Source organism: Rhyacophila brunnea, unplaced genomic scaffold (assembly GCF_057557595.1).
Source record: "Rhyacophila brunnea isolate RB1 unplaced genomic scaffold, BYU_Rbru_1.0 scaffold_13, whole genome shotgun sequence".
In the NCBI taxonomy this organism is placed as follows: Eukaryota; Metazoa; Arthropoda; class Insecta; order Trichoptera; family Rhyacophilidae; genus Rhyacophila; species Rhyacophila brunnea.
The window spans coordinates 22717898-22738464 of record NW_028232785.1 but is presented as its reverse complement, the minus strand read 5'-3'; the positions used below and the strand labels follow the sequence as shown (position 1 = coordinate 22738464).

The 20567-nt window shown below is 34.5% G+C and overlaps 1 protein-coding gene across 2 annotated transcripts; it reads right to left on the bottom strand.

The window, feature by feature from the left end:
• Positions 1-3758: 3758 nt before the first annotated feature.
• Positions 3759-11626, bottom strand: LOC147076945 (uncharacterized). 2 transcript variants are annotated; one of them, XR_015069740.1, is made up of 4 exons: positions 11415-11626; positions 10896-11048; positions 8275-8412; positions 3759-6972 (listed from the first exon to the last, which is right to left on the bottom strand). XR_015069740.1 is itself a non-coding variant. In XM_085941398.1 (4 exons), the coding sequence occupies exons 1-3, from the start codon at positions 11547-11549 to the stop codon at positions 8343-8345; spliced, it is 303 nt and encodes a 100-aa protein (XP_085797524.1). In that variant the 5' UTR covers positions 11550-11626; the 3' UTR covers positions 5551-6972; positions 8275-8342. The 2 variants fall into 2 exon arrangements, 1 of the variants encoding a protein (XP_085797524.1); XM_085941398.1 differs by having other exon boundaries at positions 5551-6972; positions 10896-10993.
• Between the last annotated feature and the right edge of the window lie 8941 nt (positions 11627-20567).

The window sequence follows — 20567 nt, the reverse complement described above, 5'->3', positions numbered from 1 at the left end:
TAAAGATGAAAAAAAAGTGATAAAAACGTTACATAATATAAACATACAAAAACACAGTAAAATACAATTATACATCAAAAGAAGTTCAAAGAAGTACACAGAGTTTGCTAAGGAGACCCTATTTTAAGGATTTATAAAAGAACGTCCACCTAAACTCAGCTCACGCAAGTGGAATATATCAACACCCGAAGCAATTTGGTTGAACATAGTTATCCCCCTCCCAATTGGCATTATCAGTGACAGGTTGGTTCTGCACCTTGGGAGAATTAACGACTGATGCTCTCAATTTCTAAAATAGTTATCAGGCACATACAGGTAAACACTGCCCAGAATGGCAGAATTCTCATTTGTACATAGTATAAGTCGAAAAAAATACGTAGCTAAATAAAAATCTCTTCTAAATTCAAGACTGTAGTATGTAAGCATACCTATCGTCGTGTGTAGCCTGCGTTGGTTAAAAAAAACATCTGGTCGCATGCAATATTGTTGGAAGTACTCTTGACTAATCCTGCTAAATGTATAATTAAAAAAGTCACTACAACCTCCCATTATAATGCTGTAGGTATATTTCTATGTTTTCAAGTGTTAAACGCACGGCTTTTTTTAAAACGAAGGTGCTGGAACTCACTTCTTGCCAAACTTCTTACCTAGTGAAGAAAATTATATTCAAATATCATTTACAACTTTTCCTATGCCACGAAGCTTATAAAATATCAAAGAAACAAACAAAAAATACAAATAAACAACTAAAGTTGTAAAAACATCATATTATAATATGTATTTGAATAAAAATATACAGTGATCGCCATGGCCCCCATATCCTGAAGCGGGCCCCCAGTCCAGGATATTTGGCGGGTCCCCTACCTATCACTAAGGTTAAAGGCAGTGTGACGCTCTATATTAGCGTTTTTCAAATGGTGTTCGAAGTAAAATGTGTATCTACAAACATTAACCTAAAAGTGCAATTACACAACCACATAATTTAAATTGTCTGAAATAAATTAGCACCGCAGGCCATTTTTTTACGATTATAGCAAATTTGTGATGTGCGTTTATCTCACTTATCTGGTCGTTCCCCCAGGCTAGAGCCCTGCCAGCCGGCCCTTTGTGGGGGCCATGGTGATTTCCAAAGTTCAGTCTAATTCTCGTCTGGCAAATCGTCTCGATTTCTTTTCTTAGTGTTCGAGTCTATGGCCGAATGTCTTCCACTGAGTAACCACCGATCAACGTATTTTGAAGGATCGAAAAGTGTCAAAGGTGGTTCAACGAGTCTGATGGACAAGAGCTAAAACTGCTTTGGTCTTCAACGAAGCTCTTTTTGGGCTAATAATTAGATTCATTTGCGAAAATTCGCGTTCGCATTCACTTGAAGAAATGGTAATAGAATTCAATGCATAATATTATATCAAACGCGATAGTTTTTCAGGATGTCTTTTCATATGAGATGATTCAGGAAAATTAACTTGTACTCAAACCCTCCACATGTGGCGATTTTAGTGAGTAATGTTTTACCAAGTGCATAGCCAACACGCCAGTGTTACCATAATATAATTTATAAAAACATCGCTTGTAAAATTATAACATTGGAATAAATATTCGATATCTTTCAACACTACGACACGCAACAGTCACATATATTTTCGAATAACCCTGGAAAGGGTTGCGGAGGAATCGTGAAGGGGGCGAGGCAAGTGCGTGAAAATGTTTGTCATGTTTTGAAAGACAAACACTTGCAAAAGCTCTATCTATATTTTTCTATAATCTAAGCTTGTACTTTATAAGCGCGAACATTGTTTCGTCTAATTGCTTTTGAAACATTAAAAACACCGTGAAAAGGGGTGCCGGAACGCCGTTCCACCGCGTTACATGACAAAAAAGCCCTGCTAATTACTTTCAAGTACCTAAACGCTGAATCTATCGAAAAAATAATTACAGAAGTGTTCTTTGAAATGTGAAATTTGATGTTTTTATTTATCCATAAAAATAACAAATAACTTAAGTAAATTGTTTCAAAGAGCTTTCTTCTAAAATATTTCGAATGTGAGTTAAAAATAATAGTTCTGCATTCAGCTGACGTAATGCTTTGAAGAGAGAAGACACAGAAAACTTACTATTGTTTAAACTCTTGTTTGATTTCTCTGCATTGTTATTTAGCATAATTTATAATTAACAATTACTACCTACGCAGTGTTTTATGTAGAAATATTGTTTTTAATAGATTTAAAAGTCATGTGTTTAATTTAAAAGACTATTTTTTCCGACCATAATAGGATCATATGGGCCTCCACAGAGTAGAGGTTTGTATTAACAGATTTTGTTTTTACGAAAAATGGATGTCAGCCACTTGCTCATACTATTAGGTCCACACCCTGACTCACACACAAATTGAAAAACAATGTGCACTTGCCAGATCCAGAATTCGAACCTGGGACCCACGGCGTTATAGTCCGACACTTAATTCGCGCGGCCACCGTGAAAGACTATAGTTGGTTATATATTATAATGTCCCCGCGTGGCGTTTTTAGATGGTGTTACCTACCAGCACTTCACAAACAGCATTTTTCTCTGCGAGCCCACTCGCAATTTAAAACTACTTACATAAGCATATTTATTCTTCGACAGTTCACTGCGAATAAGGTGAACTGTGAATCTAAAATTTAAAGCTTTTAGGCCCGTTTCAGACGGGACACTGGTGTTGCGCTTGTAAATAAGGAGGCCTTTGTATTCGAATAAAAGGGCCTTTGTATTATGTTTATGAACGCCCCGAGCTAATGAGTCAAAGCGAGTCCAGCACACTTTTCCGTCGCTACATTCTCAAGCCGCTGATACACATGTTTTTATGACCGCAGCCAGTTTTTATGTTCTAATTTATATCGCGAAATTATGCGTTGACTCATTAGCTCTGGGCGTTCATAAACATAATACAAAGGCCTCCTTATTATATACGAGTGCGACACCGGTGTCCCGTCTGAAACGGGGGTTAGACACAACGATTTAGCTAGAGCAATGGTAGTCAACCTGGCCCCTACAGCCTACTAGTGGGCGTCCCAGCTTTCATGGTGGGCGGTAGGGGTTTTAAAAGCATTTTTCATTATGTAAGGCTTTCATTAATAATTTAATTAAATGTAATTTCATCACACTTTATGCTTCTATGTATGCAAAGTATAAATAAAAATATAGATTAAACTATGATAGGTTGTTTTATATAGATTTATTTTGCAAAACTGACATAAAGTATCTGGTAAGTAATTATTATTATGTGATTTAACTTGCTGTAACTCTGCTTTATTTTATAAAGTAAAGTTATTTCCCTACTTAAATAAATCACCATTGGGTACTGCGGAACCTGTGGACGGTCAGAAAATCTTACTAACAGAGATACAAAAGTGGACGGTAGGCATAAAAAGGTGGACAATCCCTGTGCTAGAGTATACGTTTTATAACTTTGAACTTTTTACTACACTGATACGCCTCTTTGCATGATTATGTCGCATAAAATTAGATCAAATGATATTCACTTATATATAGTAATACATAAATAGATAGTGATAATAAACATAAAAAAAAAATTTGAATATATTATATAATTTTCATTCTAGAGCCGGAGTGCAAAGTTATAAAACGTATACTCCACCTACCAAAATCATTTATAGTAAGTAGAGAATACAAAAAGGTGCTGTTTTTCCATCCTTCATAATGTTGATTTATCAAGGAAGAAAAATAATGTATGCCTACTGAAATCAAACTCAGCTTTTCGTTGTCAATAATCACGTTTATTATGCAAACAGAATAACAGGTATCTCACAGATAATATTGATGTATTTATGTCGAGACTGATCGTGGACCAAACTGGCATGGAGTGCTTTTTGGCACCCTAATAGTACTTATCATCATAATTAACCTCACATTTTGTCTTAAGCGTAAAGTGAACAATCAATGTGTGCTACCAACTGTCACGTATGCATATGAAATCTAAAAATTACAAATAGCGCAGGGTGGCATGGACAGGTGTATGTTTACAATAACGCACAAATATCACAAAAGAAACCAATGGATAAGGAAACAGTACGCAAAGTGATGAGGTCGCTAAGTAGATGAAATGGCCAACAACTGCTGGACAAATGCCGTAATACAGTGGTACCCATTGGACAGTAAACGCCTACAAGGATTCCCTAAAACCCACTGGATCGACCCCAGTTTTACTGTATTATTAATTCTAAACATAATATCGTCGCCCCGAAAACAAAAGGGCACATGTGCAATTTTGACGGTTTTGAGTTATGAATGCAGTTTTCTTCGTAATTTTTATCTCTATATTATGGGCAAAACGGCATTTGTGAAGCAAACCCCATGAATTCATAATTGAGCAAAGAAAATAAAGGTTACTTGTGTATTTTGAAACTGATCTTCATTTAATGTATAGGAAAAATGTAACATGTACACCATTTTAGGAACTATGTGCAATGTTTACAAAAATAATATAGGAAAGAGGTAACAAGTGTAATTATTTAAAAGTGAGTAAGGGCCTTTGTACAAAAAAAATAATTTCGTTGCAGAAAAAGGGTACTTGTGAAATTTGTGAAAATTTTAAAAATATGTTGGTAGCGGACAAAGAGGCCTAAATAAATATTTTCGAAGATCACAATAAGCGTAAAGTGGACGCTCGCAAATCAAAAGATGAAGATAAAGCTATTCATAAATGCATATAGGAAAAAGGTAACATGTGACTTAAAACCTATTAAAATCAAAAATTGACAAATTATAAAAAAATAAAAATTGCATTTCAATTTTGAGTAATTAGGTCACATGTGTTCCAAATTTGATTTCAAAATATTAAGTATTTACCTCCACGATTTTTTTTTCACTCCAAAAACACTTGAAATGAGTTTTTCTCAAAACTCAATTTATGTACAAATGCCCTTTTGCTTTTGGGGCGTCGATAAATACCTATTAACATACAAGACACAGGCGTGCAACCACTACCATATACACAGAGTAGAGGTTGTATTTTACAGATTTGTTTTTAAGACAAATGAACATTAGACACTTACTCAACTTTAGGTTCATACTCTGATTAAAACACACAATGAAAAACAACAGGCAAATTTGCCAGATCCGGGCCTCACACTATATGCCGACGCGGTAACCGCTACTTACTTTACATAAATTTAATGTTAATTTTAAATGTAGGTATAAGACAGTAACTACATAGAATCCTAATCTCGGAATAATAGACATGCCTACACAGTTTTATCCCTTAAGCCACGTTGACACGGTCCAAGAACGATCCAAGTACACTTGGACCGAGTGCCATCCAAGTGACAGCTTCATACAAATTATTCCTATCGAAGCTAACTTGGATGAGTCCAAGTAGCTTGTGTAGAAATAATTAGTATGGAGATGTACCATACGAGTGTACTTGGATGGCACTCGGTCCAAGTGTACTAGGATCGTACTTGGACCGTGTCAACGCGCTTTTATGGTCTGGGGTCAATTACAGTATAATTCTAAAGATTATTTTACACACCTGAAATTAGGAAAAAAGAAAAAAACACATATTATTTATTGTATTTCATTAGTATGTGACATTTGATGTACTTTAAGGTATTGTATCCGTCTGCATGTATACGAACAAACATCACATTTAAATGGTTTTTCATCACTATGTATCATTTTATGTAATTTTAGTTTGTATGACTCTTTGCAAGAATAAGGACAGACATCGCAAATAAATGGGTTTTCACCAGTATGTGTCATTTTATGCATTTTTAATTTAGTTAAATATTTGCATGAATAAGAGCAAACATCGCAGTTATATGGTTTATCGCCAGTATGTATCATTTTGTGTGACTTTAAGTATGAAGATGAAATGCCTGTATACGAACAAAGATTGCATTTAAATGCCTTTTCGCCAGTGTGTGTTAATTTGTGAGATTTTAGGTGGTGAGGCGTAATACACGTAAAAGAACATATATCGCATTTATATGGTTTCTCAGGACTATGTGTTAACTTGTGTAATTTTAAATGGCGAGAGGTTATGCACGCAAAAGAACAAATATCGCAATTATACGGTTTATCACCAGAATGTGTCATTTTATGCAACTTTAGGTGGTGAGACCTAATGGATGTGTAAGAACAAGTATCGCACTTAAATGGTTTAACAGGCCCGTGTGTCAATTTATGTAGTTTTAGATGGTTAGACGTAATGCACGTAAAGGAGCAAACGTTACAATCAAATGGCTTTTCACCAGTGTGTGTCATTTTGTGGGATTTAAGGTGTTGTATCTGTCTACATGTATAAGAACAAATGTCGCATTTATATGGTTTTTCACCAGTATGTGTCATCACATGTAATTTTAATTTAGATAATTTTTTGCATGCGTATGAACATATATCGCATTTAAATGGGTTTTCACCGGTATGTGTCATTTTGTGTGAATTTAGGTGGTAAGACGTAGTGCATGTATAAGAACAAATATCGCATTTGAATGGTTTATCGGAAGCGTGGTGTGAGATTTTGTGTATTTTTAGATGGTGAGATGTTATGCACATAAAAGTACACTTATCGCATTTGAACGGTTTTTTACCAGAGTGTGTCATTTTGTGTGATTTAAGACTCTGTTTATACTTGCTTGTGTAAGAACATACATTGCATTTAAATGGTTTATCGTTAGTATCTGTTTTAACACTATTTGACTGCGAAGATTGACTGTGAATGATTTTGTGACATTTTAAAGCTACGGTGGATGCAAAAATTTCATTGCAAATATTACAAATAAAATTTCGTGGAAAATGAATCACTCTTCTCAATTTGATTGCAACCTGTTTTGGAGATTCAAGTAGTAAAATTTCCTGTTTAACATTTTGTTTATCTATTGTTATTTCTATCAACTTATTTTGATTTCTGATGGTTGACGATTGCTGACTCCTATTCGTATTGACAGGTAAATTGATGCATCGCTGAGTAGAAATCTGTAACAAGACAAAGGCGTATTTCAATGAAGGAAACCTATATGTGAGGAGGCGCATGGTATCTAATTAAATTATAAAAATAAATATAAATTCTAATGGATTCAATCTCTGTACTATTACATTTAAGTCGTTTTTTGCGACCCGGGTTTCGCCTTTCGGCATCTTCAGACGCCGTGTACACTCACTAAAGGTATTTTTGGAAAGATGTTTTTTAACTTTTTCACTGGTTTTACCTATATAACTTAATCTACACCCAGGTATGGGCGGTCCATTTAAAAAAAAAATAAGCAGTGGGATGAAGCCAATGACATTAATATGGACGAATCATCTGGAAAAAAAATGACACTCACTTCATTGTCGGGTCTGCCGAATGGCATAATCTGTTCTAACGCCATTACAATAAAGGTGATATTGCTATAAATTCCTGATACTTTTTGTTGGGTCTGCCGGATGGTTCGGTTCGAACGGGTTCGCTCAAATGAACATTGACATTAGAAACACTGCTCTAACGCCATTACAATAAAGGTCATATTGCTATAAATTCCCGATGCGTGATATTGCATAATGGAAATTGCGTGAAGTCTACCTATACATGCGAATGCGCGAATTTACTTGCTAGCTACTGTATTGAGTGTGTCGTCCATTAATAATGTCATTGGATGAAGCTGGTTAACAAAATATATGCAGGTACCCTTGACTTCCACATTAACCACGCGGACGCCTGCATTTTTCTGATAATATTCCCCATACCCAGACACTCTGCACTCTGCACTCTGCCGTCTTGTTTTTTCGACATACCGCGTGAGAATATTGAAGAAAACATTGGATGCACCTGATGATTGTCGTTATTCATTAAGCTTTGGACTATCACGCCGTGGGTTCCAGGTTCGAATCCTGGGTCTGGCAAGTACACATATTAATTTTCAACTTGTGTGTGGGTCAGAATATGGACCTAATAGGTTGAGCAAGTGGCTAACATCCATTTCTCGTTAAAATCAAAAATCTGTTAATAAAAACCTCTACTCTGTGGAGGCCCATATGATCCTATTACTATCGGACATGGTTGAAAAAAAAAATGAATACTGAGAGAAGTGGGCCCAATAATTTGAGAAGACTGATCGACAGTCAAATTATCCGGGTCACGATCCTCAGTGATGAGGTTTTAACGAGGAAGACAAAATATTCCATTCACCCAAATTATTTGAATTTCTTCGTTTTTAGGGAGGGGGTTCCAACAGGAAACCGACATATTTTTTAGTAGAGTATATCAGCCACTGGCAGAAATAAAAAAAAAACACATACTTGATTGAATGGTTTATAAACTGTGTGAGAACTTCCAGGTTGGGGGTTTTCATTGCTGAACTGATATGTTAAGTTATTAAAATCCTCCTCTTTGATTTCAGGCACTTCAGATTTGATATACGACTCGACAGGAAGGTTCTGAAAAAAATATCAATATCAGATATCGAAGACAACGACCAATTTAAAAATGGTAGCTTACATTTTCAGAAAGGTTATTAATTCATACTGGTCACATTCAGCTACTGCAAATATGGGACTCCGAATAAAGATGGAGGCCTTATTACTATCGGCGATTCTTTTAAAACTGTGGATTCATTTGGTTGGAAAAGCAAAACAGCTTAATATAAAATTCTACAATGCTGGGTACAAAGCAAACAGGATGAAAGAAATATTGATATCTTTGAGAGGAGAATATTGAGAAGAATTTAAGGGGGGTGTAGAAGACTATAGCATTTAAAGGTCAAGAGATAACGAGGATTTGAGTAATTATACAAACGTTATGGGAGCATGGTAACCACGTGGTATATGAAAATGCAGAACTGTAATGGACAAGCTACGTGTATTATAGTAAGCCGGATGACATACCAGCTACGCAACCGCCTAGTTTAGGAGTCTGGAAGGCCGAAACTGAGATAAAAGGACTGGGCCACAGGAGATTTGAGAATTCTCGCTCAAGCAACCCGATAGTGTCGGCACTAGATCGTCCAGGATGGGAGAAGTTTTTCAAGAGGTCCAAGACCTGCCAAGGATTGTAGTGTAATAGTTACATTATTATTAGGTGGAAGTCCAACCTGATAACTCTTTTCGATGTGTGTTCAATGCATAGATACAAAGAGTTTGCGTATGATTGCGTGCGATGGCTATATATTTAAAATCATAGACACACACTAAAGCTATATATAATAGATAACGGGTGTCGGCAATAGGTACTAGCATGGGTCGCGGGATTAAATCTCGAATTTGGAAATTCACTTGTCACCTATGTCAAGCAAGTGGCTAACATCCATTTCTGATAAATAAAATATAATAACAAAACCTCCACTCTGTGGAGATTCACATGAGCTCTCGGTCCTCGTACATCAGTGCGTAAGGCGCAGGAATTTCATCCGGGAGCTCCGGGTTCGATTCCTGTGTCGTAACAATATATAATAACAAAATGTGTGTGATGTTCTCAAAATCTGGGTTCTTATTCAAGTTATATTGATTTTTCACATAGGTACCTACCGAGGTATAGTGAACATAACAAATTATTAATTTAAGACGTTCACAATATGACAATATATTAGAAACAAAGCAATAGTATTAAAATAGTTATATAGAAGAGTGTAAATACAAAAAAAAAATAGTTACAAGGAAGTACCCACACCGAATGAGCTAAGCAGACCCTATTTTAATAATTTATAAAACATACAAAGCTATACGCATCCTCACGCAGGTGAAATATGTCAATATCCGAAGTAATTTGATTGAACAGAGTTATTGCCCTCCCAAATGGGATTACCAATGGCATGTTGGTTCTGCACCTTGGGAGAACAAAACACTTGTTCTCCCGATTTCTAAGATATTTATCAGGGACACACAAGTCAATACTACCAAGAATGTCAGGGTATATAAGTCGAGTATGAATACATAAGAGGAAGCCGGTTGGATAAAGCCACAGTAAGTATCGATACAACCCTAAGTAAAGTGTAGATTATGAGTGAGTTATGCATGTTTCACTTATATTATTAACTAAACTGTTTCGTTACACTACTATGATTGGGTTTCATGGCCTGTTGTAGCGTTAAAAATAATATATTATATTTAAAATATAATATAATACACTCTTAGGATATAAAATAGCAATGTTATTTTAATAGCTATAGGTATAGAGTCAGTGACGTCCCAAGACAAAATACCGCCCCTAGGCAGCAGCGCCAAAATGCCGCCGCATTTTTTATCATCCTTTCATGGCTCCAATATCTAAGAAATGTGTTATATAGGTACATTACTAACACAATATATACCATTACATCAAATTTAAATGCCACCTCTACTTCAATATACAATATTGTGAGTCCACGGTTTCAGATACATTTAAAAATACACCTGACACCTTTCAAAACTCACGAGTGACTGGTAAAAATATTTGTATAAACGAATTAGGTAAGGTTGTACCTACCTATAATTCAAATATAATTCGCAAAACTACACGTGTCATTGCTGGTCATCAAGGACGTGACGTCCAAGGACAAAGGAAGTAAACTAGACATCGCGAACCCGTAAAAAAATACAGTCCTGTTAAACATTCATACATTTTGTTTCCAATCAGTGAGCTGAATTTTTTAAAGGAAAGATATTTCTGCCATTGCTATGTTTAGGGACTTATTTCTATATGTACCTAATGACTCTCCTCGATTTGCCGCCCTTCGAGTAACTACCGCCCCCAAGCGACGCTCAATCTGCCTACCCCCACGGGACGTCACTGTATAGAGTGTATAGACGGTCACTTTAATTGTAAATAAATTAATATGAACAACGGTTGTCTTTTGACGGTATCCAATAGAAAAAGGTAAAGGATATCAAGTTTAAACTCATAAAACTTGTAATCAATGAAATTGGGATAAAAAAGGAGCACTTACCCTATTGACTGAAGTGAACTTCGAGCAAGAACTTCCAGGTTGGGGGCTTTCATTAATGATCTCGGGCTTCGGATCTTCAGAGGGTTCTTCTTTGATTTCTACTGGTTGAAAAATATTCTCAGATTTAATATATATCCCGTTGACTGAAGGATTCTAAAAATTAAAACAATATGTCAAAGAAAATGTTTCTCAAAAGTACCTAGTAATATTTGTAATCGTTCTTTCATTCGTCGCCATTTATAATATGTCGCACCTAAGCAATGCTAAGGATTGATGCTTTGCTGGTTTCACTGTGACCGTTGTTCGGTTCGCACATCAAAAATCATCCATCTGCAACAGGTCGAATACGTCTATGTAGCGTCATCATGAAGTAGGTATACTTCAGCAATGAAAAATGATTTGCACCCATTTTAAACAGTAGAGCATGAGTCCTGTTTCATCCAAACATTCGTACGTTTTGATTACAACGATTAGATAACCTTTTTTAATGTATTATAGTTCGATAACGATAAAGCTAACCTCAAATATGCAAATGTCATTGTCAGGATTCTCTTCCTTTACGTCGGGGCTGTTTGGAGACTCTGTGGGTACCTCAAACCAATGCTGCGGTTCTGCCACGGATTTGCTTTCATCAGATTCATGTTTGACATCCATTTTACGTGTTTAAATCGAGAATATATTGTGAATGGATTAGTTTACTTTCTTCCCTGACGTTTAAGATTTACTAGGGCTGTGAACATTTATCAATACTTTTTGAGTTATACTTAGATCATTACTTTTATTCAAATACGATATCGGTAAACCCCTTCTAGCTAAAAGAGATTAATATAACATTGCCGAATCAAAACAGATATTAATCTAATTAGGTACATACTTATGTTATTGTTTTATTAAAAGATACTTCAGTGAAACGGCAAATAATTTTGAACTATAGGTGCGACGAAATTTAGGACTCGCTGGCAATCGGAAAGCGAAAGTGGAGCTGTGAACACGTCAATTAGTTTCCTAAGGCGACGGGGGTATTCATAATTCTTAAATCGTGTAGAGATACTAACTAAAAAAACGTTACCCATTTACATTTTTCCCCATTTTACCCCAACAGTGATAACAACCCGTGCATACCTACTATATTTTTTGCCGAAATAGTACCGCAAAATGCTATAATTTTTTGAACCGCTCTCCTACTTTAATTCAGTGACAAAAAGATGGCAACAAAGGAGTAGATGTTTCTTTGTCAATTTTATGTAGGTAGATAGCCAAATTAAAGTGAAACATTGATAAATATTTAAAAAAGGAATGACAAACGTAAATTTATTATTATAGATAAGTGACGTGTATGTTAGATATGTAAGCGACTTAACTAAAGACTTGAAACCAGAGAGCGAGGCGCCATTTTGTTGCTATAGCTGCCAGCAGAAGAAGAAAATTATGAATCTATTATCAGTATAACCCAATGACATTAATATGGACGAAGCATCTGGAAAAAAAATGCAACTCACTTTTTTATTGGGTCTGCCGAATGGCATAATTCATATTTTTATATCAATATCGTTCGATCATATTTATATTGATACTAGAAACACAGTTCTAACGCCTTTACAATAAAGGTGATAATGCTATAAATTCCCGATGCGTGATATCACATAATGAGAATTGTAAAAATTTGTCACGTGACGTCTACTTATACAATATGTTAGAATATCGCTATGCACTAATTTACTTGATAGCTACTGTACTGAATGCGTTGTCCATTAATTTTGTCATTGGTATAACCACATTAATTTTTTCCGAAATACTTTATTGGATAATGTTATAATATCTTCGATCGCCAATTATTATAATTTTGTGACAAAACGATGGCAACACTGCTGGTTAGTGTATTATTATCTATGGAATGAAAGGTCTTATGATTTTATTTCCAGTAGGCGACATTCTCATTGTTTCCGCGTGGTAGCAAAATACGTAAAATGGATGTCAAAGTGGAACCAGATGTAAGCGAATCAGACACGGAAAGGGAGAATAGATGCAATGTACCCGCAGTGCGCCCAAACAGTCCGGACGCCAGCGTTTATATTAAACAAGAGATTCCCGACACTGATAGTCTCGTATTTGAGGTTAGTTTTGTCCAATTCCTACTTATATCGAACTATGATAGGATTCAAAGGAAAACTGCTGTACTGTTGGCATGTAAAATGTAACAAGATTATTTGATAAACGCGTTTTTCAATGTAGGTATAGCCTAATTTTTATCTGACAAATAATTGTAATTTCATAAATATAAATAAAATAATAATTGTTAAATCTCTCATTTTCTAATGTGTAAATTAACAAATTAATAAAAGAAAATGTTTAAAACAATTACAGATTATTTTTCGGTCATAGTGATCGCGTATTAATGTCAAATCGAATTTGCATAGTGATGGACGGACAAAGTCTGGCAACTCGGAGGGTAAAATATCAAACATGTTTGAAATCCAACGAGCCTGGTCTGCGGATTAAAAAGTCCTCAGATCTGGGGTGCTCCAAATTTGGGGATATGTGTAGGGGGGACTATGGATGAATGCGACCAAAATTTGGCTCAATCAACTGGTTTCTAGGGATAATTCGTCCGCGACAATTTTCAAAAGTGAATCATGTAAACGGGGCTTAGGTAGGTAGATATAAGAGAATTTTTCGCGATTTTTTTTTAACCATAACTGTATTTTGCTTTGAAAATTTTTATAGAGCTAATCATTTCTTATTATATTATGTTTATTTTCCCTCTAAAGTTTAAGATTTATAGGCTATCCATGGACTGAAACCGTATGCGGTTTCGAACCGTGTGCCATACACTGCCATGCTTGTCAGATATATTTGCGGGAAATAAGAAGATAACTTTATATTACTACTGATGAATAGGCACGCTAAAACGAAGAAATTTCAAAAGCCTTATTGGTTTGTTATAATTTAATTAGTTCATAAAAATAAGCAATTAGTTTGAATTACTTATGTATTTTTCTAAACATTTATAAACGTAACATACGCTCAAATATATTACCTATCATCTATGAAAATATCCATTGTTGTATATATATTATATTCCATAACAACTTATTATTTAGCCCGTAAAACAAGACATTTTAAAATACTTCTATATTTAAAACACAGACTTAGGTAGGTACAATATCAGATATCTAAATTGTCTAATGAGTGAACTAATAAATAAAGAAAAATTACGAGATAATTCATTTTATATTTTTAACAACAATCAATACTTATTTATGTGATTGAATCCCATAGAAAATATTTTTTAAATTATCTTCTTATTAATTATTTTGAATAAATGTGCTCTCGCGACGTAAGCGCTAACGAAACAGCTCGTACATTTGTATGCGGGACGCCAGACATTTTGAAATAATGAGAAAAAACTTCATATTGAAAAACCCGTCGATTCACGCGAAAATAATCCTATACAATGTGTGAAGCGAAACGCGTTGTGATCTATTTTTTTAAACTTTCTAGAGATGCCATAGATGGTGCTTATTGAAACATGGGAAAAGATCGTAAAACTATGACAATTATACGATATATGTCTTTGGGCATATTGAATATATTATTATTTGTGATTATATAAATAAGTCAACATGAAAATAAAAAATATATTTCTTAAGAAGATAGGCTTTAAATAATCGCCTAGTATGGAGTCTTCGCCACCGCTGTCACATTGCATCTATACTTTGTTTTTGTAATTTCATTCTCTTCATAATAACATGTGTTGTGATCTTTAATTTACTGTCCCAATTAGGCGACGTAAATTAAGGTTAGTTCATTAGTTTCGTTTCGGTTCCTTGAGATGTGCGCCAAATGAACAGTTATCCAATGAAACAGAATCATTTGTATGTTATTTTATATTAATTAATAAATTATTTGAACTTATTTTATTACTGGTTGAGATTTTTAAGTACACTGTAATTATTTTAAGGGAAGATGATGAGGTCGGATCTAGAGGTGGGGGCGATAGAACAGAGTGTCAGATTGTATTTGTGATGATGTATAAAGGCTTCGTGGTCTGGTTTCAACTTTCGCTCGCGCGGTATTGTTGTTTTGGGTCACCCGGGTCGTAAACTCCCGCACTTTGTGTCACAGTTTTAAGGATTATATGTGAGGTGTATGAATGTTGATGAATGAGTCAATATCTATTAAGTCAATCACTTAAGCGACGGGAAGCTATTAGAAGCCCGCACACGCCCGCTCTCGAGATGCAACTCAATGTTCTTTGTAACACCATCTCTCATGACCCGTAATTATTGCTTATTGATTGTCTGGTAACAATAACACTGGGGATTAGGAGGTGGGTGAGGAGATAAGGAGTGGAATGAGAACATAAATGGCCTAACCAATTACTATAATAATATTTCTGTAGGTATTTGCGGGAGTTTATATTAAATATAAATAATTTTTTTGTCAATTATTTTAGATATAAGGAATTATGTGTGTCTGAAAAATTATGTGATATAATTTCTCATTTAATGATCATTTGAGTCGCTTAGAGTCATAACTCACATACTCCAAAAATCAAGTTTTGAGATTATCGCAAAAAAACTACCAGAGTATTTTTTTTGTAATTAGAAGAAAAGTATCGAACTCCCTTGAATATTAATGAGTGAGTGAGTCGATTTAAATTATTTTTTTAAATTTATTATATACTACTCCTAACGTTGCAGACATACAGCATACTGTGAGAAATAAAGCTCCCTGATTGGGTAGAAATGCCTTGGTGACAAAACTCACATTATTCTTTGAAATAAGTGAGTTATGACCAAAGAGAACTTTGTCAACAATTTTCACATGGTTTGAAGTAACTTTTGATACCTAACTATTTTTCTGTATATAGATTAATGCATTTAGAATCACGTAGCATATTTAACTCAAAAATGTCAAAATTGCAATATGTGAGTTATGACTCCAAGCGACTCATTTACTGATCTCCCTTTTGGGCGGACATGCAAATGTATCTGTTTCCTGCGGATATTATGCATACATTACTATTTATTTTAGATTCTTCATTATAAGTGGTTTTATGAAGTAGGATCGTTAAATGGGACAATGCGAGTAGACGGATCAAATGACATAAATCGTGAGACTTTAAATACACTAATGAACGATCAGAACTCGCTTGGAATACAAAAAATCATGACATACTTGTCCAAGAAAAGTCTCTTGACGAAAGTAGATTGTAAAACTGGATATATAACATCATAAGACAACGGTAATAATATGTGCACAATAAACCAAATCTCCAGTGTGACTTTGCGGGCATTTTCACTTGGGAAAGACATTCTCTACCGCAAAGGAGATATTATATTACTGTGGGTGAGTATACTCGCAACTTTCACCATTTTGCGTCCTGTACATTCTATTTCAAAAGTTCCTATAATTAAAAATATCGTCTCACCGACTGATTATTCTTTGTAAATGGTTGTTTTTTAGTTTGTCCCTGGAAGCTCTGTAACGGAGGGCATTGCGAGTCGCAAATCATTGAGGGAGAATACTGATGTACAAGATACTTGGGAAGACCTACAGATTGACGAACAAGATATTAAAAATGATGTCCGGAAACACATTGAAAGGTTTAAAGATATATACGCGATCAGTCACACTGCTAAACGTGATATTTTTCAATCGAATGTGACAAATCCTGAACTATTAGAAGCTGTTATAAAATTGGAAAAGAAATCGTTTCATAAAAATAATTTTGTGTGCAGTATCTGTTTTGATGTTTTTGGATCGTTGTACCTAATGAAATTTCACAAATCATTGCATGAAAACACTTTGGCGAAAATGCATAATTCCGTTGCAAGGCTGTTTAAATGTGTTAATTGTAATTACTCTTGCGAACGTCCTTCTCACATGAAGAGACATCAATTGACCCATTCTAGTAAAAAACAATTGAAATGTGACATTTGCAATTACTCGTCTGTACAGTTATCTCACATGAAATACCACAAAATGACTCATTCTGGTGAAAAGCCATACAAATGTGATGAATGCAATTACTCAAGTGCAAGATCAGGTGACATTAAATTGCATAAAATGCTTCATTCTGGTGAAAAGCCATTCAAGTGTGAGGAATGCAATTACTCAAGTGCAAGGTCAGGTTACATGAAGAGACATCAATTGACTCATTGTGGTGAAAAGCCATTCAAATGTGAGATTTGCAATTACTCATGTGCAAGGTCAGGTAGTATGAAAATGCATAAATTTATTCATTCTGGTGAAAAGCCTTTCAAATGTGAGGTGTGTAATTACTCATGTGTGACGTCGGGTAACATGAAATCGCATAAAATGACTCATTCCGGTGAAAAGCCATTTAAATGTGAGGTTTGCAATTATTCCTGTGTACAATTAGGTAATATGAAAGTGCATAAGATGACTCATTCTGGTGAAAAGCCATTCAAATGTAAGGTGTGCAGTTACTCGTGTGCAACGTCAGATAGCATGAAATTGCATAAAATGACTCATTCTGGTGAAAAGCCATTCAAGTGTGAGAAATGTAATTACTCCTGTGCAAGGTTAGGTAGCATGAAATTGCATAAAATAAATCATTCTGGCGAAAAGCCATTCAAATGTGAGGTCTGCAGTTTCTCATGTGCAAAGTCTGGTAACATGAAATCTCATAAAATGACTCATTCTGGTGAAAAGCCATTCAAATGTGAGGTGTGCAATTACTCGTGTGCACAATCAGGTAACATGAAATTGCACAAAATGATTCATTCTGGTGAAAAGCCATTCAAGTGTGAGGTATGCAATTACTCATGTGTAACTTCACGTAGCATGAAATTGCATAAAATCGCTCATTCGGGTGAAAAGCCATTCAAGTGTGAGGAATGCAATTACTCGAGTGTAAGATCAGGTCACATGAAATTGCATAAAATGATTCATTCTGGTGAAAAGCCATTTAAGTGTGAGGAATGCAAATATTCATGTTCAAGGTCAAGTTACATGAAATTGCATAAAATGACTCATTGTGGTGAAAAGCCATTCAAATGTGAAGTTTGCAATTACTCATGTTCAAATTCAGTTGTCATGAAAAGACATCAAATAACTCATTCTGGTAAAGCGATATAAATGTGACTTTAATTACTTATGTGAGTCGTCGGGTTGCATAAAAAGCCTTTTAAATGTATTAAATGAAGTTACACGTCATGCAAACGGTCTTGTTACATAAAGAATGATAAAGTCACTAATTTTTTTGATCAGTCATTTAATATCACAATACAATTACTTCTGTGCAAGGTTACACAATTCATTCAAGCCATTCTTGAGAAAGGCCATTTAAATATTATGATGTCAACAATAACTCATGTGTAATGTTAGGTCACACGAAATCACAAAAAATTATTCATTTTGGGGAAAAGCCATTTAGATTTGATGCATTAAATTACTAATGTGTATTCTCAAAAGTAGCTGAAAGTGCATAAATTGACTCATTCTGGTGAAAAACCCTTAAACTATATTATATCGTCGCCTTAGGATTGGTTTATCGAAAACAATATTATGTGAAATGTAAAGGAGAGGAAAAAAAAAAGTTCATTACCTTAATGCAGAAATCGGCAAACTCTTGCACCAAAAGAGCCAAATATGAGTATCACAACGCTTAAATTTTTTTTCGAGAGCCATACATATATTTTTATAAATATGATTTATTTCAGTTAATGTAATTGTTTATTCATCAAGTGAAAAAGTTTTTGCGAATAAAACTAACGCAAATAAAAGTTTTTTTATTGTTGAAATTATAAAAAATATTTTTACAGAAAATAATTTACTTACAATTTTCACGCATTTCTTAAAACTAATGTGAACAATGACCTTCCTTGTATTTCTTTGGAGAGTGTCTGTATGTTTGGTATTTAATTTGCAGTTTTCAATTTTAAGCGCGACTCCAAATTTTTATCGGTTATTTAGCTTCTCTAAATGCTATTTATATTGTTCATGTTTGAAAATGTTAGTTCACATACATATTATTATGTATACTCGAATATGAGGTCTTTTATGTAGGTCTACCTTATTATGTAGGTCTTTTAGAGCGCTCCGCTGTGTTGTGAAATTAAATTGCATTTTTCTCTCTCCAAATCCTCAATTTTGGTGGCAAGACCTACAAATTTCTAGCTACATAACTCTTTGCTTGGTTAAATCCACCAAAAATATAAATATTTAAAAAGTGCTCGTGTCAATATTAAATGGAGATTAAATGGGATAATATGTCGACTTTTGCAATGAGCGGATTTAAAACGACAACAATTATAGATTTTTTGAATTAAATGTAAATTGTAAATTTGGCAAAGAGCCGAACGCCAATACACACAGAGCCGCATTTGGCTCGTGAGCCACGGTTAGCCACCCTTTGCCTTAATGCATGTACACCTTACTCAATGCATGAATATCTTTTATATTTTTTTCACGTAACATTATATTATTATATGAATATATTAAAAGAGTAATCTAGCAATATTACTCATTTTATTCAAGAAAATTTGTATTTATTAATAATATTAATACTATCGACCGAAGGTACTTGATGGAATTTGAATTTAAATTCATTTATTATAATAATATGCTATCGAGTGTATTGTTATTAATAAGATAGGGTTTTTACTAACTAGGTTTTTTACTGATACTTAAACTATTCATTATTTGTTTATTGTATTTTTTGTGACTAGATAGGTAGGTAATGGAGTTTAACCTACTTTATTGTTTGATTTACCATATAAGGTAGAGTTAAGAGTGTTCGTTGTCAGTGTGTGTTTACCTTTGGTGAGTGTCCACGACGCCTGAAGATGCCGAAAGGCGAAACCCGGGTCGCAAAAACGACGTAAATGGAATAGTACAGAGCTTGAATCCATTTTAATTTGTATTTATTTAACAGCAGATTCTGCACTTTAGCAGCGATTGTTGTTATCCAGAAAATATTAAATTTAATTGACCTTAATATTATATTCTTATGCAAAGTATTACGTAGATAGTGTTAGTTAAGACTATCTCTTTGTATATAAAATGTAGAAGTTTTGAACATAATATATTATGAAATATGTAAGTGGTAAATTGATTATACTACTGTGCAATAACAAGATCTCGTCGATAACAGGCAGTCGCTGAAGTCGGATATAAAGAACTTCGCAGTGAAACACCTGTCATGGTGGCAGCTCTTGTGAAACATTTTTTATATGCTTTATTTTTAGATGTTACTCTTTTCTTTGCAATAAACCCAAAGTTTACTAATAATACTTTTAACATAACTTCTGATCGTTTTAGATATATTTTTATTATAAAAGAATCAAATAACGTAAATTTATAGATCCTTACAGTAAGGAAGCGTAAAATGTAATGATAAATTTGGGGGTGTTCCTCTTTTGAAAACGGAAGTGCGATTAACTGCACAGGAGGGGCTTGTTAGTTCACAGTTTTAACACGTGGACAAGAAGTTCTTGTTCGACAATAAGACGTTACGCGACTTTTGTCGTGTTTGGTCATACTGAGCTTAATAAGTACTTTTATCAAATATCCGTGAGTAGATTATAAATCATCATCATCATCAGCCTGAATCTATCCACTGCTGGATGAAGACCTCTTCAAGCTGCTTTCTCTAGGTCTACCATGCGTATGTTTTGTGCTTCTTGGATACCACTGGATGAC